The 27,960-nt window shown below is 48.3% G+C and overlaps 1 protein-coding gene across 2 annotated transcripts in view; it reads right to left on the bottom strand.

Annotated features, from left to right (window-relative positions):
* Positions 1-667: 667 nt before the first annotated feature.
* The window catches only part of DPYSL2 (dihydropyrimidinase like 2), a 72,504-nt gene continuing 45,211 nt past the window's right edge, over positions 668-27,960 (bottom strand). For both annotated transcript variants that reach the window (XM_090055972.1, XM_090055973.1), the window contains exons 6-14: positions 26,434-26,514; positions 25,667-25,735; positions 17,064-17,184; positions 13,698-13,854; positions 13,341-13,482; positions 12,780-12,950; positions 9,855-10,034; positions 4,595-4,760; positions 668-3,492 (exon numbers count right to left, since the gene is read on the bottom strand). In XM_090055972.1, coding sequence (XP_089912098.1) covers positions 3,401-3,492; positions 4,595-4,760; positions 9,855-10,034; positions 12,780-12,950; positions 13,341-13,482; positions 13,698-13,854; positions 17,064-17,184; positions 25,667-25,735; positions 26,434-26,514 — 1,179 coding nt within the window. In that variant the 3' untranslated portion in view covers positions 668-3,400. The remainder of the gene's footprint in view (positions 3,493-4,594; positions 4,761-9,854; positions 10,035-12,779; positions 12,951-13,340; positions 13,483-13,697; positions 13,855-17,063; positions 17,185-25,666; positions 25,736-26,433; positions 26,515-27,960) is intronic.

Here is a 27,960-nt window from a genome sequence, read left to right as displayed (position 1 = left end):
CTTTCAGACAATTGCCTTGAAAAGAACCTCTTCCAAAAACCTGTGCAATGAACTGCCTGTGAAAGAGAAAAATGGAAAGCTCCAGGGACAAAACAGCCTCAAGTTACCCAGAGCTGCTCATTACCACAGAACAGCCCAGGAAGTAGCAGTACAAACTGTCCCATGGCAACGTGCCTCTTAGAGTACATCTAGAAGGCAATCAAAGGCGACTGCAGGTCTTGGGTACCAACAACGCTGCAGCCACAGTAGCAGGGTGCTCAGGCCCAAGCTGTCCAGGGTTATGGGCCAGTCTGTGCAGTTGCAATTAGGCTGCTATTGGTACCTAAAGTAGCTCCGGTACGCCTGCTGCAAAAACACCTCAATCTGCAGTTCAGCCCTACAACCTGGTCCGTCTCCACCATCCATTCGATCATGGCTCTTTTACCCGTTTAGAAAAATGAATGGTAGCATGATGGGTTTGTTCTGGCGATTCGTGTCAGCTAAGTATCCAGCTCATCAGCTCCTGTCAGCGTGACATATCTTCCAAGACAAATCAACTCCAGGGCAGATCCAGCGCTATAAATCAACACAGATTTCGGAGCTATGCCCATTTACAACAGCTGAGCATCTGGCCACAGGCAAATGGTCATAAAAAGCACCCATCACTTCAAGACACAGATACACCTAGTGAAACAACAACATTTTGTCTTTATTAGGAGTTCCCATGGTAATATAACACAGAGTTCTTAAGGAATAAAACACAAGACTCGGGAAGGGGTGGGGAGGGGATTGTTGCCATTGAGACAATGGTCAAATATCAGTACTTCTTCTTGTCTAACACACATGATCAGCTTTAGCACTTACAGCTCCTTCACTCATGAGTCACAACCACAAATCCAAGGGTTAAATCCAGCTAGTATTAAATCCTACTTTTTTTTTCTTTTTTTTTCTTTTTTTTTTTTTTTTTTTTTTTAGAGCTTCAAGTCACTGCGGTTAATTAAGTCATCATTTTTTTTTCTTTAAGCATTTACTTATGACATTCATTAACAGACACAAAGCGAACGAGCTCCCACAGGAAAAGAACATGCTTACAAGCCTGCAAAAATCTTTTTTTTGTGATTTTTTTTTTTGTTTTTCCTTTTAAAGAACAAACGGGAAAAAAAAATCATGGATCAGTGAAGGGAACAAGGAAGACTTAAGTGAATACTGAAGAGCTGCAAACTTTTCACAGAATTGAAATGAATTTGTGGTTTTCTCTCTCCCCAACTTGTTCAAATGCATTTCAAAGCACAGGTGGGATAAAATTAAATACAGCTGCAAAATGTGCATGTGCGCGAGCGCATACACGTGTTTATGGATCAGATCCGGAGTTAAACCAAAATGGAAAATGCTTGGATGGATGAATAGTCTGATTTTGTTTTTCGGGCTGCTTTTTCAAAGGAACCTAAAAGGAGTTAAGTGCTGCAACCCAGTGGGATTTAGATGCCCAAATGGTTTCAAGATCCTTTGAAAATCCCAGCATTGAGTTTGCTGTAACAGCAGAGTTGGGATTTATTCTGAAAAGCCTGCGTATATCTGTTTTCCTTACAAGAACCTGCTAACAACATATTAAAAATGCATGGAAACACAAAGTTAATGCATGTGCTAAAACAGAGAGACAAGGAAGCAGATGGTGCAGACGAGGGCCAGGGGACAAAAAGGCAGTGGAAATAATGCTTTGTTAGCTGTGGGTAGCAATAACCTCTATGTAAACAACCAGCCCAAGGCTTCTGCACCACTACAGCCTTCAAGACAGGCTTTATGTAGGACATAAATAGTGCCCATGTAACAGTCTCCATCTGCAGGGATTGAGCCCTCTGGCTCTTACAAAATTGATTCCTTGAGCTTAATAAGCAGAGCCCACCTCCTTGAATGGGTTTCAATGCCTACTGCCTATCAGATCCAAAGGGTCATTTTTCCTTAGTTCACAGGCAGCAAGCAGCGTCTGTGCGCAATATGGCCCGGAGAAGGACAAAACTCCAGTGAGCTATGGTGGGCAATACGCAGGCCTTTGCCAGCACTTGCATGAGAGTAAATTCCTGAAGGGATGTTACATGTATAACCAATTTGTAAATGATTGGCAGAGCTACACTGAAATCACAAGTGATGCCCAGTACAGCTGACTATGACTGCAGCTGCCATTGATAAAGAATTTCCTCCGTGTTTTAATGATGGGCTTTCAGATGACAGCAAAAGACAGGACTCTTCAAAATGACTGCTCTTCCACATCCTGTTTTCCTGATTATCAGGGTGATGGGTAGCTACTCAATTAAACTGGGTTCGTTTGGCAGCGTGGCAGTACCTGACTAAAGCCCCGAGTTACCGACTTTCTCCTCCAGAAGTGACAAGTTAATTGTGTAGAGGTTTTCTAGAGGCTCCTTTCCAGATCCTCTGAGGGTGTCCATCAGCTGACTTAGCCCAACTGAAGATCTGGTACATCTTGATGGAAATCATAGCTCATGAGCATCTTGTCAGGGATTCATAAACACGTAAAACTAACCTAAGCACCAAGTGCTGGCTGAAATGGTGAAATGCTCTGAACTCCTACAGCAAACTATCGCAATGGCAGTGGCGGTGTTGAGACCCTGCAGCTCAAAGGAGGGGGTAAGGACAGGGCAGGAATTCTCAATGCTGAGATAAGGCTTTGTAAACACAATGGTACAAAAACATTTAAAAAAATAAAAACACGAACAGAGTTTTTTAAAAAAATAAAAAGGAAGGATCCTCAAGGACCTGATTTGCAGCAAAATCCGGAAGGAAAAGAAACAATAAAAGTAGCTCAACCCACCAACATGGCAATGATGCCGTTGTCAATCTCTAGGAGCCAATTCAAGTGGCAGAGACACAGCTGGTCTGTGAGCTCACAAGGGCAGTGGTGGGAGAAGGCAGACCTATGGTTTAGACCCGTGTCCCTCTGCTGCTGTGCTGCAGGTCAGGACCACAAGACTTATCCAGTTTCACCCCATGAATTTTCTAGCCTGCTCAACATTCAATAAAAGCTTTTTTTTTGCTTTTTTTTTTAAATAAAGGCAGCTCCTGGGAAATTCACTTTCTCCTTCCTTTGCCAAAAGAAAGATGTTGAATGGGAACAGAGGCCACGTGTGGCAAACATCCTCTTTCCATTTATTTCTGCATGTCAGAGGTGTCAAAAACAGGGCTGGGGTTGTCTCTTTAGATGTTCAGGGGCAGGAGGGGACGCAAGTGGGTGCAGTGAGGATGAGGAGGGCAGGGGGTTGAGAGGGAACAGAAAGTGGCGCCTTACTTGACCCCACCCATGATTGCCCGCAGTAACTGTCACAGGCTCTAAAAGAATCACAAGGGTCTCCAGTGCCCCGCGCCCCCTTCCCCGGGTCCGCTAGGCGGCCACAGAAGGGTTCGTTTCTTAGCCCAAGCTGGTGATGTTGGCACGTCCGCCGGGTGGGGCCACGATGCGCTGCGTAGTGCGGCGGGGGATGTTATCGTCGATCTGTGCGCCTGGAGGGAGACAAGAGATGTACCCCGTGAGTGCTGGAGTCGACAACGCTGCAGCCAGTACCCTGGGCGGGGGTGCCACCAGGGGACCAAAGGAACGCGACTTTGCTGAAACTGTTTGGCCAGGGCTGAATTAAGCAGCCCTCATCTTTCGACTTCTCTGAGGGAGGCAACCTCTGCAAGAAAGGTTATTTCCCATTTATCCACCCAGCAAGCTGCTCCTCTGCAAGGGGAGGAACCCAGGACAAGGGGAATAACCTCAGCACATCTTGCCGTTTCCACTAGGTCAGGGAGGAGCACTGCATTGATCGCTACTGTTCAGCTGATAAAGGTTCTTCATCTTCGCAAAGGCTAGAAGAGACTATGAAGGAACTGGGGCCACTGAGGAAGTCAACTGGCAAAGAGAGACGAGTGTTGGTCTTTTTTTGCCCCGGGACTAACTCAGCCCAACTGTTGGTGAAAACATTGTTCAGGCTTAACTTCTGTTGAGGTGTCTACTCCCCTTTTATCAGACCTTTGAGCCACCCAGTGCACCCATTTGCCTCAGTAGAATACCTTATTATAAAACAAGGGAGAAAAACTATGACCCTGCTGAACCCTGCCACTGAAGAAGGGTGTGTGTGACCCTTCCATATGCTAGCAGGTATCCAGGTTGTAGCTGTATTGGTCTATGGGGAAAACCAATCTGGGCTCATGGTGGAGGCGATATATTTTATAAGACCAACGGGATTTTTTTTTAAAAAATGTCTTTAATTGCAAGCTTTCAGGCCCAAAAGCTTGTAATTAAAGACTTGTTTGTATTAAAAAAGAAAAGTCATGTTGGTCTAATAAAAGCTTTCACATCCACCATGAACCCAGACTGCTTTTTCCCATATGCCGAGACCCCCCACACTCAGGGTGTTAGGTCGTTCCTCTGGGTCTACAGGCAAGTGCTGGAACGAGAGCCTCCAATACCCGTTTTCTTCTATAGGGAGATATGCTCATGGCTGTATACTCCCATCCATTCCTGCTCTTTCCTCCTGCCTCCACAGAACACGCAGCATAAGAAAAAAAAATAGCCAAGATAATCAGTGTCGTTATGTAGCCCATGTAAATGAGTACATACCAGACAAGCTAAATCCAGACTGGTGCAGGTTTCTGACAGGTGGGGCCTGCTGTTTGGCTGGAGATGTCTTAGCAGAGGATGCTGGTGTGACAGTCTTTGGTGTCACTGAAACTTCACAGACAGGACCATCATACAGTCCACGTGGGACACCTCTCAGCTCAGCCAGCTGGAAAAAACATAAGCAACGAGGCTTTAAGAGGGGAGTCAAAGACATGTATGTAGAAGATCTGAAGAGGGACTAGATGTCATTAAGCTGAAGAGGATCATTTGAAGATTCATCATTACCACCAGGGTGCTAAACCACCGTTATTTATTTACTGCTGATCTCTGTCCTGATCATTGGCGATCTGTGGGGGGTGCACGTGCAACCCTGCAAAAAGGTGCTGCTGACACTGCTGGCGGTGCCTGTGGGCAGTCGCCATTCACCACCCCCACCCTCAGTACCACCAGCGGCATCCGCGGGCAATCCCCAGTCGCTGCTGCCACAGCCAGCGGCACCTGCGGGTGTTTGCCGACTGCCAGTCAGCACTGACCCCCCCACCCCAGCCACCGACAGAGCCGTGGCTGCCTGCGGGAGCTCACTGCTGCCACCTGCCGGATCTTGCCATGCCCCCCCAGCCTCCGGGGGCACGCGGCGTTCATGGCCCTGATGCTGACAGAACCAGAGCTACACGCAAGGAAGTGAAATGAGTTTTTCTTCATCAGCTGCAACACCGTATTTTATGCCAAATCTAACTGAAAACTAGTTAAGAGAAGGTTGGCCAGAGCAATTACTCAGTGGGAGATACGAAACCTGCTATTTCTGCTGAATTTTTTGTTCTGCGTTAATCCCCACAGATTGAGTTCTCTGTTGGCATGAATATGGCGGCTCCAAAATTTGCAAGTTGGCCATGTTTCATCAATATTTTAAAATATGCTCAAGCTGTTAATAAGGAAGATCATCTGAAACAATTACTATAACCAGACAGACCTATCACAAGAACTAAAAACAGCTCTGGGTTTCTCCAGCAGAGGGCAAAGTTTCAGCTGTTTCTGAAATAGTCATTTTCCTTCTCTTTAGAGGACTTCGACAAGTTAGCCCATCTCTGCATTATAGTATCATTGTACAGGCAACCTCTGCTTAACATGGTTTCGCTTAGCGCTATTTCGCTATAGTGCTCGTTTAAAATTCATACCTGATTTCACTTAGTGCTGAGCCAGTTTTGTTATGGCACTCAGCAAAGCAGTGGCGGTGTGGTGAGAAATGGCGAGTGGCAGCGAGCGGGCAGGCGGGAGTGAGCGCTGGTGCCAGCAGGAGCGAGGGGCACGGGCTGGCACAAGGATGAAGAGAAGCAGCGGCAGCAAGCAGCAGCGAGGGGCCAGCTTCTCACCACTGCCACCTCTACCCACCCCTCTGCCCACCTGCTGGCAGCTCCAGCCCTACTTGCCAACATACACCCCGCACTCCTGCCACGTCGCCCTGGGCCCCCACTGGCCCTGGCTCCAGGCACTGGCGGACTTGCCGCAAAGCAAGAAGTGGCAATAACCAATTATCTCTATTTATATTCATTCCTATGGAGAAATGGGTTTCACTTAGCGCGGCTCTGCTTAACGCTCATTTTTTCCCGGAACCAATTAAGAGCGTTAAGCGGGGGTTGCCTGTATTTGGAAACAAAAGCTCTAATGGTCAAATGCTCAACTTTATTGAAATCAGCACAGCTATGGCGATTTCAGCACGGTTTAGGCTATTATCTGTCAGCTGAGGATTTCACCATAGGAAATCCTCTGTTTGTGGTTTGGATTCACCTCTTTATAGGAGACCTTTTCCCAATCATTTTCTACTTACAAACAGAAATGTTCCCATTATTTGAGTGACTGGATTTAAACCCTTCCCTATGATAAATGCAAACCAACCACACCTGTGAAAGAATCAAGTACTACTTTTAAAAAAGAGAGAGAGAATGGGACCGGGTTAGTTTCACTGTTGGAAGACAAAAGAAATGCAAAAGAAAAGGTCACCGACATTATGTAAATTTAGATTAAGATAAAAAGGTAAATTTCTAAATTTTTGCTGAAAGACCCAAGTATAAAAATAGTATTATGTTTATGGTAGTGTAAGAGTAACGTTGCAGCTATGCTGGTCCAGAAATTATGCAAAAGGCAAGGATTTCTTACAGTGATATATTTATTTGGACCAACAAGTGCAGTTAGGATAAAAGTTAAACCAGCTTTTAAATGCAAGACATTCTTTGTCTCCGATCACAAAAGCAGTATTACATGGTCTTTGATCACACGGACCTGAACATCTTGCATTAAAATCTTGTCTAACTTTATCCCAACTATACTGTCGGTCCAATACAAGCTTTCACCCTAACAAATCCTTGCTTCTCATTGTGGCAGATGGCTTGGTGCTCCTACCTCTTTAAAAGCAGGCAGGCTCTGGTGAAAATAGCCTTCAGGTGGGGCCAGGGCTGACTGTGGAGTCATATGACCCTGGAGGAGGGCTCAGCTGGGAGAGGATATAAGCTGGTAGTAAAGCCTGGAGGCTTGTACAGGACTATTGCCCAGCAGGAGGGCTGCAGCTGTGGAATACCAACTTGGAGAATAAAGCCAGCAATCTGGAGGCTTGGGGAGGAACAGATTTCTAGGGACCCAGGGAGGGGTCCAGAGCCCAGATTAAGGGCCTGAGAGAGTGGGATCAGAGCGGGTCCAGGAGCCTATTGAGGAGCTGAGACAGTAGGACCAGAGAGGGTCCAGCAGCCCAGAGAAGGGACTAAGTGGAAGGTAACATTAGCAAGTGATGATACCTGTGGGGCAGGGATGGACTGGAGCCATGCAATTAGCCCATAAGGCAATGACTGAAGACACCTGGCAGTCATTAGAGAGAGCAATTTGGGAAGCCCTGGAGCCGCCTCCTTCATTACAAAGGTAAAATGCATCAGGGCATGGTGAGTGAAAGGAGAGATGATTGCCCACGACAGCGAGGGCTAAAGGGACTGCAGGGGCTTTGTGGCCACCCCTAGAGAGGCACCCTGCTACTCTTATATTATGTTCATGTGACATTACTATGACAGGATGCCAAAACCGCCACCAAAGAGGAATACTCTGCTCTGGTCCGGACCTGCAGAGAGCAAACCAGTAAAGCCAAGGCTGCGACTGAACTCCAGCTAGCTACAAATATCAAGGAAAATAAAAAAGTCCTTTTTTAGATATGTAGGGAGCTGGAGGAAAAGCAAGGGCAACATTGGACCCCTACTAAACCAGATGGGACAACTGACAACTGACACCCAGGAAAAAGCGAACTTGCTAAATGGGTACTTTACGTCAATTTTTCACCAGTCCCATGGGACGGCCCTGCCCATTGTGGGTCAGGGAGGCCTGGGTGAGGGAGATTCCTTGCCCTCCATCGAAGCTGACCTCATGAAGGATCACCTCGACAGGGTGGATACCTTCAAGTCAGCCGGCCCCGATGGGTTATGCCCCAGGGTACTCAGGGAGCTGGTGAGCGTCATAGCTCAGCCCCTGGCACGGGTCTATGAGAGCTCCTGGCGCTCTGGTGTAGTGCCCAACAACTAGAAGAGGGCCAATGTGGTGCTGATCATCAAGAAAGGGAGGAAAGTAAATCCGGCAAACTACAGACCCATCAGCTACAGGCCCATCAGCCTGACCCCTATCCCAGGGAAGGTCTTAGAAAAGATTATGAAAGAGGCCGTCCTTAACAGACTAGCTGACGGCAATATCCTGAGGGATACCCAGCATGGGTTTGTTGCAGGTAGGTCTTGCTTGACCCATCTCATTTAGTTTTACAACCAGGTGACCTATCACCTGGACAAGGGGGCAGAGATGGATGTTGTATATCTTGACTTTAAAAAAAAGCCTTTGATCTGGTATCCCATGATCACCTCTTGGCTAAACTGGCCAACTGTGGCCTCGACCTCACCACAATCCACTGGCTGGGGAACTGGCTCCATGGTAGCACCCAGAGGGTGGTCGACAGGAGCCAATCGTCATGGTGCCTGCGACCAGTGGTGTCCCCCAACGCTCTGTCCTAGGGCCCATACTGTTTAACAATCTTCATCAATGATGTGGACATTGGTGTCAGAAGTGGACTGACGACACCAAACTCTGGGGCAAAGCATCCACACCTGAGGACAGGCAGGTGATCCAGGCAGATCTTGACAGGCTCAGCAAATGGGCAGACAAAAACCTGATGGTGTTTAACACTGAAAAATGCAAGGTCCTCCACCTTAGGAGGAAAAACCTGCAGCACCCTTATAGGCTCGGCAGTGCTACATTGGATAGCACTACAGAAGAAAGAGACTTGGGGGTCATCATTGACCACAAGATGAACATAAGCCTGCAATGTGATGCTGCGGCTAGTAAAGCAAGCAAAACGCTGGCTTGCATCCACAGATGCTTCTCAAGCAAATCCTGGGACGTCATTCTCCCCTTGTACTCGGCCTTGGTGAGGCCACAGCTGGAGTACTGAGTCCAGTTTTGGGCTCCACAGTTCAAAAGGATGTGGAGAAGCTTGAGAGAGTCCAGAGAAGAGCCACGCACATGATCAGAGGTAGGAAAACAGACCTTATGATAAGAGGCTGAGAGCTATGGGACTCTTCAGCCTGGAAAAGCACAGGCTCAGGGTGATCTGATGGCCACCTATAAGTGTATCAGGGGTGACCACCAGGACCTGTGGGAACGTTTGTTCACCAGAGCTCTCCAAGGGATGACAAGGTCGAACGGTCATAAACTCCTGCAAGACCGTTTCAAGCTGGGCATAAGAAAGAACTTCACTTTCTGAGGCCCCAAAGTCTGGAATAGCCTGCCGCCAGAGGCAGTTCAAGCACCCACTTCGAACACCTTCAAGACACGTTTGGATGCTTAACTTGTTGGGATCCTATGATCCCTGCCGACGTCCTGCCCCTGGGGCAGGGGTCTGGACTCGAATGATCCTCCAGGGTCCCTTCCAGCCCAAATGTCTGTGAAATCTATGAAACCCTGTGCAGATCTGCAGAGCTGGTTTGCTGACTCACCCCAACTTCCAGAGCCGGTGATTATCAGTTCTTCAGTCTTATATGTTTCTTTCTGAAAGAGAACTTAAAGCAGCAACAGCCAAGTTTAGGCCAAGGGCTATGCTCATAATGAAAAACCTGAGGAAAGAGGTAAATTTGGACAATAGCTATTCACTAAAAAAAAGATGTGTAAACGTCCCTTATTTACAAGTCTCTTGAACAAAGGAGTTTCAACAGCTGAACAAGTTTGCATTGCTATACATACTCACCCTGCTCCTGGCCTTGATGCGCTTGTACACAAAGTCAGGGAACGGTTTCCTGGGGATGTATCTTCCAGACCCCTCAGTTACATGGAGGTTTCCATCTTCCAGCACAATCTTTCCCTGGCTGATAACCACCAGCGGAGACCCACGGCACTCCATGCCTTCAAAGATGTTGTACTCCAGAGCCTAGAGCAACAAACAAGAGATAATCAGGCCAATGTGTTAGTCCCACCACAAGCTGTTACTTTAGAGACCATGGCCAAGAAAAATCCCATAAGGTGTATGCTGAATTTTTTCAGTCAACTGTCCATGACGACTCCTGAATGTAGGAGTTTAGGTGAGGAACATAGGCAAGCCTCAGTGTTTTCTTCTAATACACATGCAGTGTTGTACAACATCAATCCCTGCTTTTACAATTAAGCTATACTCTTAATTCCTTAAGCCGTTTTCATTCATGCCTCTTATTGAGGTAAGTGTCACTGTACATATTATAAACCTTCATTCACCCTTGTCGCCCATCCTTTCCGATTTCCCCAGGATAAGTCTTATCCAATCTACCGGACTTCCTGACATCCCCCAGATTTCTACAAGCTTAACTGGATATTGTTAACTAGGGTACCCATGTCAGAGGAGCTTTAGGGCTCAAGCAAATAATAAACACTTGGTAAATCATTCCCATTGAATTGCTCCCGAACACGTTCTTTTATCCCCAAATTCTGACAGATATCATGTAACTGAGAATCATGTTTAGAGGAGCCAAGTGGTACAGCCTGCTGTGCTTTTTCGTCTCCAAATACTGCAGGCACAATTACCGTCTTAATTCTAACAATCCCCAGCTGAAATCAAGGCCTCGCTGAGCCAGTCACAGCATGTACACCTATTGCGCGCGAGTCCCTGCCCAGGGGGAGTTCTGGGAAGCCACTGCTAATTATAGCGAATCAGAGTTTGGAGTTAAAAGAACAAAAAATGTCTGTTTTGCATCAAGGCTTGGGTTGATAGGTCAGGACCAAGGACAATCCTGGCCTCACGTTACAGAACTGCTCATCCCCAATAAACAGGATTGGACATTTTGGTCTATGAAACAAACAAACAAACAAAAAAGTTCGAAAAGCAATGCTGCCATGAAGCTGTTACAGCGGTTAAAAACAGTCCCTCTTCTGGCCACCTCTGGGAGACCCACCAACTTGAACCAGGTCTTTTCTGCAGAACTCACGTCACGACCTGTTCTTCTGGCACGCTCCATCCGAGAGGCTCTCTCTGCAGCTTTACAAGGAGTTAGAAGGGTGGTTTAACTGAAAGTATTTGGGGTCCGATATGAAAAGGATTGTGGTGGCAGAGAAAGCTGCTTGACTAAATGCACCGGGATCGGGGAAGTTCCACAAACAGCAGTTTGCTTCTCTAGCATCTGACGTTTCCTTGCCACGGGGGCACGGTGATGGGAACTCCTGGGAAACGTGCATGCACCACTCTCATATTTAAAAATGCAGCAGTGCCTCTAGTTCAGCAACTACAATGTCTCCTCCAGAGTTTCAAAAGGGCTTTGGTTTTATCTGGAATTGAATGTGAATGCCTTGATTTTAAGGCAGCTGCTAGTTCTCTGCTGGCACGGCACAATAACTAACAGACGCTATCGAGAACAGGTCCTCACCCCAGAACAGTTGCAAGCTCACATGAAGGCACAAGAGGTGGGCGAGAGAAAAGAGAGGGGGAAGAGGAGGATAAGGTCAATGTCCTGTGCACAGAAGTCAGAGTTTACCCTTGCATTTTGCTTAATTTGTATAGCACCTAGTGCAATGGGGCCCCGTTCCATGACTGGAAACCTTCTAGGTCTTATTTCTTCCCCTCTACTCTGAAAACTCTTCTCTGGATGTTTACTTGCCTGAAAAGGAAAAACTGACTATATAGGAATTATTAGCCTTTGCTGCTTCAACTGAAAGTACCCCTTTCCTTTCTGGATGGGTTTAAACATAGTGACTGAGCTGGGCTATATTACCAATCCCATTTCAGCTCCTACATGCTCTTTTATGAAGGGGTCTCCTCCACACCATAGCACAATGAAGGGCACAGTTAGCAGTTCAGGCACAAAGCTAGGACACAGGGAAAATAAAGCAAATATCTTTAAAAAAAAGAAATGCCTTTGTTCCTGTGCCCAAGGATCCATGTGTGCAGGGACATTTTGCTTTTTCAGCACTGGAGTGAATGAAACCATTCATGGAAAAAAAGCAAAAACAAAACAAGGAGCTTTTTCCAAGGAAATATGCCCTAGGGTTTTAGCCAGCAGCTAAACAAGTTGTAAACAGACCCACACAGTGGCTGTTTTCTCTCCTTAGTGCTGTGAGGTCATGGGGAACTTGGACCAGTCTCTCCCAGTGACAGTGCTGTATTCCCAGTGACAGTTTTGTATATAATGGAGTTCTGTATTAGGACAGGAGGTATCCACTTACACAACTGCTGGAGCATGTGATACAGGGGCTGGACTCTACTGGTTGCAACAGAGCTAGCGTCTCAGACGGTATCCATCGGTGTAGCCACATCAGCTATCAGAAAGCTAGTGGTGAAGATCCAGTCTACTGAATAAGGCTAGGGGGATTGCTCCCTACCATCTACTCTACTCACCCTGACCTCAAAATACTAGCAGCTGACCCTGCAAACAATCCTGACCCATAGTAGCACACAACTCCCAGGCAGGCTCTCGCTAAGACTGTGTATGGCAGTACTTACACCTGCATGCAGAACAGCCTGCCAGAGCACAGATCTGCATCAGAGTCCTGTGTGTGTGCTGAAAGAGGATCAATTTTGTACAGAGTGCCTGAGAGACTAGGGAGGAAACAAGACCAGGATGCTCACCATGCCTAGTTCTCGGACACAGAACTGAGTGCCGAGAGCCACTGGCAGAAGAGCCAGCAGGGCTTAGACACAGAAGGTACTTACTATGTTATGAGTCTTCGCAGAGATTGTCTTGACGCTGTCAGGGTCCCAGATAACCAAGTCAGCATCAGAACCCACTGCAATGCGTCCCTTCCGAGGATACAGGTTGAAAATCTTAGCTGCATTTGTGCTGGTCACAGCCACAAACTGGTTCTCATCCATCTTACCAGTCACCTGGTGAAGGATCAAAGGAGCCAGCAGGTTAGCAGAATGCAAGCAACCGCAGAAAAGCAAATGGCTCGTGACAACCCACCAACAGCAGATACCGAATGCTTCTTTTAGAGGAGAGAGGCCCACGTATGGAAAAGGGGGTCGGGACTGAACAGAGAAGTGGTGCCAAGAGGTCAGGCACAGCAACTCCAGGACTGCTCTATTGGACACCACTCCTGGTTCAGCCCACCCTCTGGGAACTGTTGAGGTGGGCAGCTCTTTCCCAGACAGAAGTAAAACAACATACACTAGCCCTTCTTTCTAGGGAAAGGAAAAAGATGTAAACCGCATGGATGGGATCCAGCTTGCTCAGTACACGTGTGAGCACAAATCTGAGTCCTCCCTGTGACATACCACAGCCTTATCCCAGATGATGGACATTCTTTCTTCGGTCCCGTTGGTCCCTTCAGGGATCAGGGTAAAGTTATCCTTTCCAACAGCTTTCTGGGCAGTGTTGAAGGTGCAGTGGGCACTGCCAGTTACTTGAAGGTCTCCACTGAAATCCAGAGAGGGGTGACAATTACTTTGCATATTTTGTTTTCATTGCAAATTTATAATTCAAGTCAATAGTGGGCGCCAAGAGCTTGAGATCTTGAGTGTAACAAAGACCTAACTTTGTAAAATGGTAGCAGTAGCAGGTTGTTATCCTCAGTGACCAACTGACATGCTTAAATAGGGTATTTATAGGAGCATGCAGCCTCTTGTACTCACCAAGACAGCAACGAGTTGAGAAAGTCAGGAGTGGTTGGGTCAGGACTCAGTGGGGGGGAAGTGACAAAGGCTGCTGCCTTGGCCCAGTTCTTACTCCAGTAATGAGATCCATCTGTCCCCAGGCTGGCTGTGATGGGTTCGCCATATACCACAGTGCCTACAGGAGAGGAAGACAGCCGGAAAACTGTAAGCACTGCAATGGCCTCATAGCAACTTGAATTTCTGACTCTGTTTCAGGGCACGCATCCTTCCACATAGGAGATGGCAAGAAGATAACCTTCCCACAGGGAAATTATCCCATCACTGCCTATTTGGATAAACAGATAAGGGGTCATATATTCTAGGTATGGTGAGGGAGTGTTGAAGAACAAGGATTATTTAGTCTGGCAAAGAAAGGACTGAGGGTGAATTTCACAACAGGTTTCAAATAAAGATGGTGGCTGATTGTTTACAGTGGGTAAGACAAACAGTAATGGGCTTACATTGCAATGAGGGAAATGTAGGTTGGGGGTTAAAAAGACCTTTCTAACTAGGAGCGGGGTTCATTTCTGAAACGGGTTCCCTGGAGAGGGGGTAGCATTTCTATCTATCAAAGTGTAGATCAGAAAACATCTGTCTGGATTGGTTTGGAGGATGATCCCGCCTTGAGCAAGGGACAAGACTAAGTGACCTCCTGGGATCCCTTCCAGCCCTACTTTTCTCTGATCCTATGAGTCTGCTGCAGGATTTCTTGTCCTTTCCTCTGAAGCTTGCAGTAATGGCTACTGTTAGAGACAAAACACTACAGCAAATAAACTCCTGGCTTAAAATCACTTTGACAATGGCTATATTCCTTCCCATCAAAATCTGATGTCATAAAAGAAGACCTGTACCGGTAGCACGGAGGCCCTGGATGATGCTGGCGCTAGGCTCTGTACATACAGAGAACTCCTAACCCAGGAAAGGCTGCAGTCTGATAGAAAGTCCAGCCAAGGGAGGGAGAAACGATGAACCCTCTGCCCCATTTCATGGATTGTGATTTTGTCAAAGTTATACAATAAGTCTGTGGGAAAACCAGGGAATGAAAATCAGATCTCCCGACTCAGCCCAATGCTCAACCACAAGACTATCTTTCTTCCTCCTTCTATTAGTTTTTAACCACATTAAGGGACATGCCACGGTTCCTTACAGGGGTGGAATTTGCCACGAGTATCTGCATGCAAAGCAGATGCAAGAGCAACTTCAACAGCCCCAACAGCTGCAAGGATCCCCAGACTAAACAACTCTCCCCTGAGACCGAGATAAAACACTCACCAGCACAGAACCTGAGCGCTGGCCCTCATGACATCCCTACTTGTGTTTAAGTGGGGCAAGTACTGCACTGTGGACACTCAGACACAAGAAACTCCGACTAGCCTAAAAAGAGTGGGAAAGGTCATTGAAAAGATCACTTTCCTACAGCAAGAGAGCCGGGAAGGTGACCACAGGTCCAAGGATGGACTGTATAGTCCTCCTCTTCCACGAGATTGTTGGAACAATTTGTAATGGGATTCTCCAGCAAAGGAAGAACTAGTCTTGTGTTCCCACCACAAACAGGATTATGACATTAGAAAAAGGCTGCTTATCAACAGGAAGCTTGTTTATGGCCCATGCATTGATAGACTTGTTCTGCAGGAAGCAGCACCTTGCCCCACAGGACTGCCAAGGACAGTGTCTGCAGGGAGCATTTGCCATGCAAATACCACCATCAATGTAATGCTCTCTTTTTCATTTAGCCATCAATTATCTTGTGGTCCTCGGTTTGGACGTTCTTCTGTTATGCTCTTCTGGGTCCTCAAAGGGCTCGGGGGTACAGGACACGACCCTGCCCACATTAGCCATTGATAGGACACAAGTGCCATCTGCCCTAGAGTTGTACAAAACTCCATCAGGTAGCTACAGTGAGGAAAATGGATGGATTAAAGAGTTAAAAATAGCCACACAACTTTCCACAGGTCGCTTGACATCTGGCCCAGTCCAGTGGTGACTAAAATAATGTTCAAGGATAAACTGGTGTTTCCGGTTCCCACCATAAAACCCACCACTGCTCCTGGCTCCTTCTGTGGTGGCCTTGCTACAGAAGGGCCAAAGGAAGAACGATGCTGCTGCTTTCATAGCTAGAGCACCTACAGAGGGCCCAGGAGTTGGAGGTTCAGTTCTTGCCTCAATCACAAGCTCCCTGTGTGACCTTGGGTAACTCCCTTAAATCTCTCTCTTGCAATTCCCATCTTTGAATTAGGAATACTTGCCCAGTTCAGCAGGCTTTTTTGCAGGGGTGAAGGGATTGTTGGTGGAGGCGATACAGCCTTCCCATCCATGATTTTACTGATAAGAGTCAGTATCAAATCAGCATTTTAATAAAGAATCTCATTTCCAGGCGATTTCTCTCGGTACTAAGCAGGGCCCTACAAAGGAAGATATGCCCTGCTCCGTCAGTCCTTTACAGTCCATCAGTCCCTCCCACCAGCTCTGAATCCACTTCCTGGAGGCTAAACATTTATGCGCTACGGTCAGCATATCTTGAATACATGCACCAAAACCAGCAAGCACCCAGAGCAACTAGCTCTTGCCACTGAAAACCCAGATGGAAACTGATGTCATTTGTTTATCTGTCCTGATTTATTTAGACAGAACTCAAATCGAGTCCAACCTTTGTAGGCAAGAGAGTAAGGCACCCCGTTGCTTTCCTGCCTGCCCTTAAATGCTTTAAAACAGAAGTTAATAACGTTTTGGGAGCAGAAAACAAGGAGGAAATAGAAGCTCTGTGCTCTGTAACCATGATTTCACCAAAGCCAGAAAGCAGCAGCAGGAAGAGCTCGTGCTCTGCCAGAGAGCAGCACAGCACATTTCTCCCTGAGCCATAAGCCTAACAGGGCTACACAACACAGTAAGGCAATGCCAGGGCAGCAATTCAGGGTAGAAGTGGCAGGAAGGTGAGACCCTTTCCTCTGCTGCAGCTGCCCCTAGCACGCTGGGACCACTGCTGGGCACAGAAGGGAGTTTGGAGGGAGGTTGCAAAGAAAGACTGAGCTGGAAGGAAGACTGAGGAAGAAAGGGGACTTAATAACTGCATGGGAGGGATTTTACTGAGGGCATCCAGAGGCAAGGGGGTTATGGGATGAATGTTATAAGAGGACATCTGGGCTGAGGGTCGGGAACACGTCCTGGCAGAGGATGGAATATTCTCCCATGGGAATTCAGACAGAGCCAATTGTTTGGGACCTTTAACACCCAGACTGGACACAAACACTAGAAATGCCTCTTGCAGCGAATGATCCCATGTTGGCAGGGAGACGGCTGGATGATCTCACAGGACTTTTCCATTGCTAATGGCCATAAATAACTTACCCTTTTTCCTGGCCTGAGCAATAACATCTGCGGCGCTTTTGCTCATCACCTTGGTAATGTAGAGGGGGCAGTTGGTTTGGTTGGCAATGGTGATTGCCCGATTCACAGCCTCAGCCTCCACCTAAAAAACAAAGTCAGCCTGTTCAGGAAAGCCTGTTCATGTATCCAGTTCTTCTGACCCACCCCATTAACACCTTTGCTTTCACGAGCACATCGGGGACACGTGACTTGAGAAGACCAGGTGGCCTTTACACGACTTTAATGCCTCCCCACCCTCCTACCATGCTCCGTCTGCTGGGGCTCAAGCCCTGCACAAGACAAATCCTCCCCAACTTGTATCCTCCCCTTTATGCCACTCCAGCACATTTAACAGGGGTTGAGGGGAACAAGAATGAGGATTTTTCTATACCAAGACAGCTCACGTACCTACCAGTATCATCATTACTTGAGTGCTGGGAGCGTGCTCACACAGCACAGAAATGGCCCCTGTCTCCAGCAGGGAAACATCTACCATTAAGTTCTTCTTTTCAGCCTCTCGGATTACCCGAGGCCCCTGAGAGGAGCAAGTCCCCCCATACCTCTTCCATCAGTTGTGAAATGCTGCACCTTGTACGAAGAAAATTTCTACTTGAGACTGCCAGGCTGTGCACCCTGAAGCAGGACACGTGCTTTCCTTGATCACATCTCTCCATGCATTTTAACTGGTTTATTGATGCAATCATTGGCTATTGCCCTTGTGCAGAGAACCAGCACGGTATCTATATGCACCACTAACATTCACCTGTATTGCTCCTAGCCATTATGAGTCGGCACAATCCTATAAACACCCAAAGAGTAACTGAGCGTTGACTCAGTAAAGCCATCCATGTCACGGAGGGCAGATGCAGACCGAACTGGCTACGTCTCACTTGCCTTCCACCCCGCAGTATCCAAGGGGGGAGCAGTCACAGTGCACAGCTGCACAGACCTGCACCCTTTTTGCCCATGTAAGTAAAGGCCCTTGTAAAGTCAGGAGAGCAACTGAATAAGCTGCTTTAAAAACCCGGCCCTAATAGTGATCTAGCCATGGTACAAGACCTTCACAGATGCTTGGTTGCCTTAATGAAGAATTTGTTCAACCCAGCCCTCAAATCTAAAAATAACACAACAGTAATAATATTACCGCACACTCTCTGGGCCTGATCCTCCATTCCTTGCATTCCTAAGTCCTGACTCTCAACTGAAGTCACACTAGGACAGCTCTGGAGACATGCCCTGAAGAATGAGGGCCCGACATCCCAGGTCTAAAAGCACAACTCTCTCCTAATAAGTGTGAACCTACTAAAAGACTCAAGCTGCTACCCCAGCCTTCCTGACTTCACCTGTGTGCATACATGAAATCCAGGTGGGAGCTCTAGGTTTCCTAAGGGCTGCACAGTTGCATCTCGCAGCTCCAGGTGAAGTAGCTATGTCGGCATGTGGGCACTTTGCCTTTATACAAAGAGGGAAAGAAAACACACAGGTCAGCTGCCTGATCCCTCCACAGCCATAAGCTGACTGCAGCTCCTGCTGACACGAGTGGGTTTTGTACCTGCACAACAGTGTTAAAATGCCAGTCCTCTGGTTTGTGCAAACCTAAAAGGCAACAAGTCATTTGGGGCATGCCTGTACAATGCCCCCCCTAACCCTAGAGCCACTGCCAACAAAATAACCCCAGGCACGCATCCCCACTTCCTTAGCCTGACTGCTAGTCTGTGGCCCATGTAACTCCAATCAGCTACCTCCAGGCTGCTAAAAGGAACCTGTCCTACCAGGAAGCGGACGTGGAAGACGGTATGCAACGTGCATTGCAGAGACCCCCTGGTGGCTTCGGGAATGGTGTCTCGAGGCGGGCTTTGGCTTCCTCGACAATGACCGGCACATCACAACGAGAGACATGCTCGGGTGGGATGGGCTCCACCTTTCCCCTAAAGGTGGGCATGTGTTTTCTTCTAGGTTGGCAGATCTCCTCCAGCGGGCTTTAAACTAGGCTCGTTGTGGGAAGGGGAAGACAAAAGGTGGAGGAAACATCGGACTGCCAGACCAAGCAACACCCACAAGTACAGCCCAGCCTAGACCGATGAGCAGAACACATACACAGGTAAGCAACAGGGGCCAGGGCAATGCTGTGATTAGGGGGCCAGTGCACACGTCCACAGGAGGCCTCAAATGCCTCTACACAAATGCTCATAGTATGGGAAACAAGCAGGAGGAACTTACCCTCCTGCTAGCTGACACCAACCCGGACATAGTGGGGCTCACTGAAACATGGTGGGACCCAACACATGACTGGGCGGTGAATGTCAAGGGCTACAGGCTGTACAGGAGGGACAGGACAGGGAGGAAAGGTGGGGTCGTGGCGCTCTACATTAAGGAGAAATACACATCCTCATCAGGTGGCACAGAGTCAGAGGAGGGGCACACAGAAGTGCTCTGGGTTAGAATACAAGGCAGTCGAGGGGAAAGAGACTTAACGGTGGGGGTCTACTACAAACCACCCGACCAAGGGGAAGAGCTCAACGAGGAATTCTTAAGTCAGCTCACAGCGGTCGTTAGGTCAAAGGACATGGTCATCGCGGGTGACCAGAACTTTCCAGACATCTGCTGGGAAGAGCAGTCAGCCAGGTCTGAATGCTCATGTAGGTTCCTAGCCCAAATGCAGGACCTCTGTCTAACCCAGAAGGTGCACAGCCCCACCAAGGGACACGCCTTGTTGGACCTGGTGCTGGCCACAGGTGATGACCTGGTGAGAGGGCTGCGGGTGCTCGACCACCTGGGCGACAGTGATCATTGCCTGCTGGGATTCACCATCCAGCGCAAGGTGGCAAAGATCTGCAGCAACAGCAGCCCTAGATTTCAGGAGGGCGGACTTCAATGAGCTAAGGAGAATAGTTGGGGAAGCACTGAGGTCCCGGAGGGGAGGGGAGCCGGGTGCCCAAGAAGAGTGGTTGCTCCTTAAGAAGACGATCCTCCAAGCCCAAAGGGAGGTAATCCCAACACGGATCAAAGAGGGCAAGAGGGCACAAAAGCCCCCATGGCTCACCAAAAGCATCCAGGAATGTCTCCTAGCTAAAAGGGAGGTGCACACCCAATGGCAGGGAGGGGCCATCACCAGGGAGGATTATACTGTGGTTGCTTGGGGATGCAGGGGGGCAGTCAGGGAGGCCAAGGCAGAGATGGGACTGGGACTAGCTTCCTGGATCAAGGACAACAAGAAGTCCTTTTTTAAATACATAGGGGGAAAAAGAAGGTACCTGGTAACGTGGGGCCCGTGCAAGACAGGCTAGGGAATCTGGTCGTCACACCAGACGACAAAGCTAACCTATTTAACAACTTCTTTGCCTCCATTTTCCTGAGCAGGAACCAAATCATCCCCCGCACCGGGCCCCCCTCAGGCCCCAGGGGAGGCGCACCCAGGTCAAGAGTGAGTGAGGATCTAGTCGGGGAGCGTCTGGAGGGACTGGACGTATTCAAATCAGCCAGTCCGGATGATCTCCACCCCGGAGTGCTGTGGGAATTAGCTGTGGTCACTGCAGGACCCCTGGCACGGCTATACGAGCACTCGTGGTGCTCTGGCGTGGTGCCAGAGGACTGGAAGAGGGCCAACGTGGTTCCCATCTTCAAAAAAGGGGAGGAAGGACCCAGGGAACTATAGGCCATTTAGTCTTACTTCGATCCTGGGCAAGCTTTTTTGAGAGAATTATTCTGGCACATGTCCATGGGGGGCTGGAGGGGAGATCATGCTTAGGGGCAACCAACACGGGTTCATTAGTGGCAGGTCCTGTCAGACCAACCTGGCGGCCTTCTACGACCAGGTCACCAAATCCTTAGATGCAGGGGTAGCAGTGGACAGTCTTTCTGGACTTTGGGAAGGCCTTCAACACTGTCTCTCACCCCGTTCTCATTAAGAAACTGGGGGACTGTGGTGTCGACACCCACACAGTCAGATGTGTCACCAACTGGCTGGAGGGCCGCACCCAGGGAGTGGTGGTGGACGGGTCATTTTTGACCTAGAGGGATGTGGGCAGCAGGGTCCCCGCAGGGCTCAGTCCTCGGGCCCGCACTGTTCAACATCTTCATCAGTGACTTGGACGAGGGGGTGAAAAGCACCTGTTCAAATTCACAGACAACACTAAGATGTTGGGGGGATGTAGGCATGCTAGAAGGGAGGAATAGGCTACAAATCAGACCTAGACAGGTTACAGGGGTGGGCAGATAAGAACAGGATGGGATTCAACACTGACAAGTGCAAGGTGCTGCACCTGGGGAGGAACAACCGGCACCATACCCGCAGGCTGGGGAACTCCCTTCTTGTCAGTACAGAAGCGGAAAAGGATCTTGGAGTCACCATTGATGCCAAGATGAACATGGGCCAGCCGTGTGGGGATACGGTCAGGAAGGCCGACCGCACCTTGTTGTGCATCCACAGATGCATCTCAAGCAAGTCCAGGGAGGTGACCCTCCCCTTCTGTGCGGCACTGGTCAGGCCACAGGTGGAGTACTGCGTCCAGTTCTGGGGACCGCACTTCAGGAAGGACGTGGACAGCATCGAGGGGGTCCAGAGGAGGCCACTCGCATGATCGGGGGCAGCAGGGCAGGCCCTACGAGGAGAAGCTACGGGACCTGAACCTGTTCAGCCTCCATAAGAGAAGGCTGAGGGGGATCTAGTGGCCTGTTACAAACTAGTCAGGGGGGATCAGCAGGCATTGGGGGAGTCCCTGTTCCCCCGAGCACTGCCAGGAGTGACCAGGAATAACGGTCACAAGCTGGCAGAGGGGAGATTTAAGCTAGATATCAGGAGGTGCGACTTCACGGTCAGGGCGGCTAGGATCTGGGACCAACTTCCAAGAGAAGTGGTGCTGGCCCCTACCCTGGGGGTGTTTAAGAGGAGGCTGGATGAACACCTTGCTGGGGTCGTTTGACCCCAGTACTCTTTCCTGCCGTGGCAGGGGGTCGGACTCGATGATCTGCTCAGGTCCCTTCCGACCCTAGAAACTATGAAACTATGAAGGCAGCTGTGATTTTTAAAAAACAGCCTGGGTTCTGGCACAGAAAGGGTTAAAATGCTAGCCCTTGCCACTCCAGTGCCAGTGACTAACTCTGCCCTAGGAAAGGGCTATGAGAGCTGCCAGCTACTTTAAAAAAAAAAATAAATGGCATTTTAGGCCCAGGCTGGCCCACCCAAATGGAAAAGGCGATAAAAATGTTTTTCCTACAGTTTTCTCTGTGCTAAGAGCAGCACTTGCAGCTGGTGGCAAGAGCCAAAGGACACACACACAAAAAAAAAATCTTTTTCCTAGTTATAAGGACAGAAAAAAACAAAACAAAAAAAAACGGCTGCTGTTCTCCCACCAACCTGTACAGGCAATAGCAGGAGGTCAGCACCCACCCGCTCTGGCCCTCAACTCCATGGTCTCCGTCCATTGACTTCAATGAACAATAGGTACTAAAACTATCGCTTACTCTCCCTAACTCACATGCTCATCACCCAGCAGAAGCTGGGAGAGGCCCGGTGAATGGCAGGTGGGCAGAGACGGTGCACCAGCACCTCGTTAAGAGCATCAGGGTGGGAATCCCAGGACTCTATTACTGGATTTCCTGCCAGTGACTGGAGAACCTCGGCCTAACTTTGAACATCTGGCAAAATGGAAGAGCCAGGACTTAGCTGTGGACAAGCCACTTGCAGAAAATAAATGAAGAAGTTCTCATCTGCTCTACATCCAGCTCTCACGGACTCACTGGAGATCCCTAGCTAGGCAGTCTCCCTCTCCCCCTCAGTTGCCCTGCCCATAAAATGGAGCCAATAGCCTTCATTCATCCTTGTCAGTGTGAGAAGATGATCCTAGAGCTGATGGCCCTGCCCTTGCAAGATGCCAAGTGCTTCAGTCCCCAGTGTGGTCTGTGAGAATTGCAGCAGGTTTTAACTGCATTCAAAGAAGGAACGTTTATGTATCTGCTGCAAAACAGTGGGAGGTAGACATAAAGCAACCAAACAAGGAGACAGCTCATGCAGAATTAAAGGCCCTTCTTCACTGTAGGACAAACTTTTAAACAGCTGGATAGTCCTAGAGTATTTTAAGGCTTCCCTCCTCTGAGGTACTGAGCACCCTCATCTTCCAAGGCATCCAACAGGAGCTAAGGGTGGCCAGGAGCGTGAACTGCAAGTGTCACAGATTCCCCCTCACTGCCAACATCTGTTACTGGTCTCCTTAGGCAAGCAGAGAAATATGTAAAGGAACAGAGGGGTGGGTGGGAAATCTGAATGCAAACGTTTGCCTACAACTTCCAGGAAACAAACAATCCCAATCTCCAGAGCCAACTTTAACAGGGAAAAAATGAGAGGATTCACGTTCCAATTGAGCTAGGCATTGTTTCCCTCAATCCGCAGCAACATTTACTCTGGAAGATTTATGTCCAACACTGAAATGTCTTTGGATGCTGCTTGACTGAGCGGAAGGGAAGAAAAATAAAGGGGGCGGAACATGTGAGAATGATCTCACCCACCAGACGTTCAGCAGGACCGCATATGGCAACATCAGCAAATCCTTAATACCTTGGAGGAACAATAACAACAACTTTAACTTAATGGATGGACTTCCCAGAGCCAAACCTCCAAGGAATTATACCCAACCTGGAGATACTGAGAGCACATTACAGTGTAAACTCACCAAATCCTGGGACTCTTAGGCTGGGATTGTCGAAGGACTCCAAGAAAGCGAGATGCCCAACTCCTGCTGAATTTGGGTGCTTAACCCCAGAGCACTTAAGCCCAGGAGGCTCCAGTGATGAAGGCCTAAGGACTTTTGAGACTTCGAGTCATTTCCCTGCTCTGCCACATGCCTCGTGTGATCTTGGAAAAGTTACTTAGCTGTTCTGGGCCACCTTTCCTCAGCATAGAAACCAACTGGAAAAATGCTCTGAGCAATCAATTGCACAAATATGAGTTGTGGATGATGACTGGTGGCAAAAAAGCCAAGTGCATACTGAGCTGTATTAATAGAAGTACTGCCTTCAAGTCAAGGGAAGTGATTAGTCTACTCTAAACCAACTCTGAAGGGGTCTCATCAGGAGCACTGTGTCCACTTTTGAATCCTGAACTTAAAGATGTAAAAAAAATGGAAAGAGTCCAGCAGAGCGCAAATAATTGACTGGAGGCTTAGAAAACTTCATTTACAAAGAAAGGTTGGAACATCTGGGATTATTTCATCCAGAGATGAAAAGACTGAAGGAGGCATTTGATAACAGTCTTCAAATAGCTGAAGGGTGGTTACACAGAAGATGGTGACAGACTATTACCTTTAGCTGCACGGGATGGGACAAGGAGTAACGGTCTTAAACTGCAACAAGGGAAATTCAAGCTGTGTAACAGGAAAAAAAATTTCTAACTCAATCTCACTGGAAGTTTTTAAGAGATGGCTGAAAAGACACTTGAGTGGGATAATTTAGTCAGAAATGAACCCACCTTGACTAGGGGGCTGGACTAGGTCAGTGTTTCTCAACCAATGGGTCGCAAGAATATTTGAAAGGCTGAGCAAGTCCCAGAAAAATGCATGAAAGGGACTTCTTGGGACAACTGGAGGCAGCAGGCGCGTGTGCGTCTGCATGTGCAGACACATGGGGCCAGCATACAGGGAGGCATGGAAGCAATCCCAGCTGCTAGATGCAGGTAAGTGTATGGGGAGCAGGGGTTGGAGGTCCAGGGGGACTGTCTGGAGGGAGAGCGGGGGCAACACTCACAGCTTGCACGCTGGCCCAAGTGGGATGGGGCAGCCAGGGGCAGGGGGACTGCGGGTCAGGCACCAGCAGGACCAGTGGGGTGTGGGTCAGGACAAGCCACTGATCTTGCCAAATGAGTCCTGGTAGGAAAATGGTTGAGAACCACTGGACTAGGTGACCTTGTACCTTCCTATGATCCTATGAACGCCGAGACTGATGTGCAGGTTCCCTTACAGGCTACCATGGCGATTCTGGACCATGCAGTACAGTAGTCGAAGCACAAGTGCTAAGTCAGACCACCTTGGCTCTGTCACAGTCCTCACTGGAATAGTAGGCAAGTATCTTCAGCCAACATTTTCAGAGATGCCCCTTAATTTGGGACTCCCACTTTGAGATATCAAAGGCCTCATTGCCAGAGGGGTGAACACCCAGAGGTCTCACTGGCTTGAGTGCTCACGGTGGGCTCTGCTAATGAGGCTTCAAGGCCTTGAACCTCTGGGCCATTCAAAACAAGCAGGTGCTTTCAAAGCTGTGGACCATACCTTTTCTATTTCCTAGTTTTCAAAGCTGCAAGTCACAGCTGCTACTACTACTTTTAAGGATCTTCATCCTGAGATCTTTGGATGGGGTGAGCTGGGAAGACAGTTTTGTCATAATCTATTACTTATAGTCAGGGGGCATACTGAACTGACAACTGCTCCCAACAGTAAATGCCCCTGCCCATCACCCCTTCCACTTGGGAAACCCGGCGTCTCTTACAGCATAAGAAGCAAGTGTATTTTGGCTACATGAAGCCAGGCATGAGGCTCTTACTGGCACAGCGCAAAACATGACTGGAGAAATCAATAAAAACAAGAAGAGTTTCTCACCTCCTCAGGTCTGCTCAATACATGCCCTTCGGGGCCCGTGATCCCCAGTTCCAGAATCCTCTGCTGCTCCTAAGACAAAAAAAAAAGCAAGAAGAAAGCTTAAAACAATATCAGCTCTGATTCTAGTGGCTACAGGTATTTGGAAAAAGCAGATATAAGACATCTGTGCTTGCTAAAGATCACTTGGTCCTTTCCCCAAGAGTATTAGAGCTGGCACCCTACATACTCCTAGAGTAACCTGAGCTCTGCACAACCTTCCCGTTTCCATCACAGGTGATCACATAAACCCGTCACTTGATTTTTTCTTCACCCCTCAGGTTTCGCTCTGAGTTTGGGACTTGAAAGTGATTAAATGATGAGGCTGCATGCTGAAAGCCTCTGAAACTTCAGGCTCTGTCTGGCTTGGCTGCGCTGTGTACAAGAAATGACAAAGGTCAGAGACAGGCCCCAATATATTACGGTTTTAACACTTCTACTGCAAGTCTGGCTAAAAGTCAACCAGGCATAATAAGCCCCTTTGTTCTAGGTGCTGTACAGACTTAACGTCTCTTTGCTACCTCTCCTAACTGGATATGTGATATCATTACATACAGTGCCCACTTCATTATATTACTGAGTTACATCTCAGCTTTGTACGTGGCACGGACTGTGCTGACTGATACAGAACCTTTATAGGCTCTAGTAATTTCATACAGCAAGTCTGAAGAGAGGGATTTGTAATTTAAACACCAGCAGCTAATATTCTGCAGAACAAAGGGATGAGATACCTCAGCAATGATGTCACCGTTCTCAGCATGGACTTGAGCGATGGCACCAATATCACGGATTACGCTCAGGACCTCGTATATCTAGGAGTAAAAAAGGAAGAAGAGACACTTTGTTACATGCCTTGCTGTTCTTACATTGCACTCTAGTGGTCTTGTAGCTATTCCTACTAGTTTGAAGCATCCTGCAAAACAGAGAGACATGGAAAATGACTGAGGTAGAAAGACCTTCAGGGGTCAGCTTCGTAGCGGCACTAGAATATAGTAGAATTCAACACACAGGATCAGTCTGGGGTCAAATGCCTGGCCTCCTTGGTAAAGAGCTTTGAGAGATGCAGGTGGGAAGTACTTTATAAAGACCGGGCTATTGTCCTCTTACAATGCAGAGAACAACCCTGACAATGTGGCAACAGGCTCTCAGGCTGAGAAATCTGCAAGTCAGGAACCCAAGGCAGTGGTCGCTTATTTTGACCACATAGTGAATACAGATAGCTTCTTTCTTGATTTCAAGTGATGCCCACACCCTTTACCCTCTCCTTTTCGGAATCAAAAGCCTTCTCTAATCTGTACAGCTCCATAATGAAACCTGCCCAATAACTGATGTGTGTTAGGAGAAACTGTATGGGAAATCTCTTACCAGTCCCAGTGATTTCAGTGGTAAAACCATAAAGTGCTTTTTCAACTAAAAATCCATACAAAATAAAAACCTGCAGCTCCTTGCAGTGAGTTTTAAGTTCTAGTGTAACACATGCAGCACATACCAAGGCCGCGGATGAGGACATTTGCACCGCTAACTTCAATAGGTTTTGTACACAGGTGTAAATTATTCCAAGGCCCAGAGTGAACAGATTTCATAGACATCAGGGCTGGAAGGGACCTTGAGAGATCATCGAGTCCAGCCCCCTCCCCAAAGGGCAGGAAGTCAGCTGGGGTCATAGGATCCCAGCAAGATAAGCATCCAAGTTACTCTTGAAGGTGTTCAATGTAGGTGCTTGAACCACCTCCGCTGGCAGGCTGTTCCAGACCTTGGGGGCTCGGACAGTAAAGAAATTCTTCCTTATGTCCAGCCTGAAACGGTCTTGCAGGAGTTTGTGACCGTTCGACCTCGTCATCCCTTGGGGTGCTCTGCTGAACAAACGTTCCCCCAGATCCTGGTGGTCACCCCTGATAAACTTATAGGTGGCCATCAGATCACCCCTGAGCCTGCACTTTTCCAGGCTAAAGAGTCCCATGTCTCTCAGCCTGTCATCGTAAGATCTGTTTTCCTGACCTCTGATCATGCGCATGGCTCTCCTCTGGACTCTCTCAAGCTTCTCCACACCCTTTTTGAATTGTGGAGCCCAAAACTGGACGCAGTACTCCAGCTGCGGCCTCACCAAGGCCGAGTACAAGGGGAGAACGACATCCTGGGATTTGCTCGAGAAGCATCTATGGATGCAAGCCAGCGTTTTGGTCGCTTTATTAGCCGCAGCATCGCATTGCAGGCTCATGTTCATCTTGTGCTCAATGATGACCCCCAAGTCTCTTTCT

Source organism: Crocodylus siamensis, chromosome 6 (genome assembly GCF_052110815.1).
Source record: "Crocodylus siamensis isolate JL-2025a chromosome 6, ASM5211081v1, whole genome shotgun sequence".
NCBI classification, from domain to species: domain Eukaryota; kingdom Metazoa; phylum Chordata; order Crocodylia; family Crocodylidae; genus Crocodylus; species Crocodylus siamensis.
The sequence above is the reverse complement of the archived record's forward strand: the minus strand, read 5'-3'. Positions and strand labels throughout refer to the sequence as shown.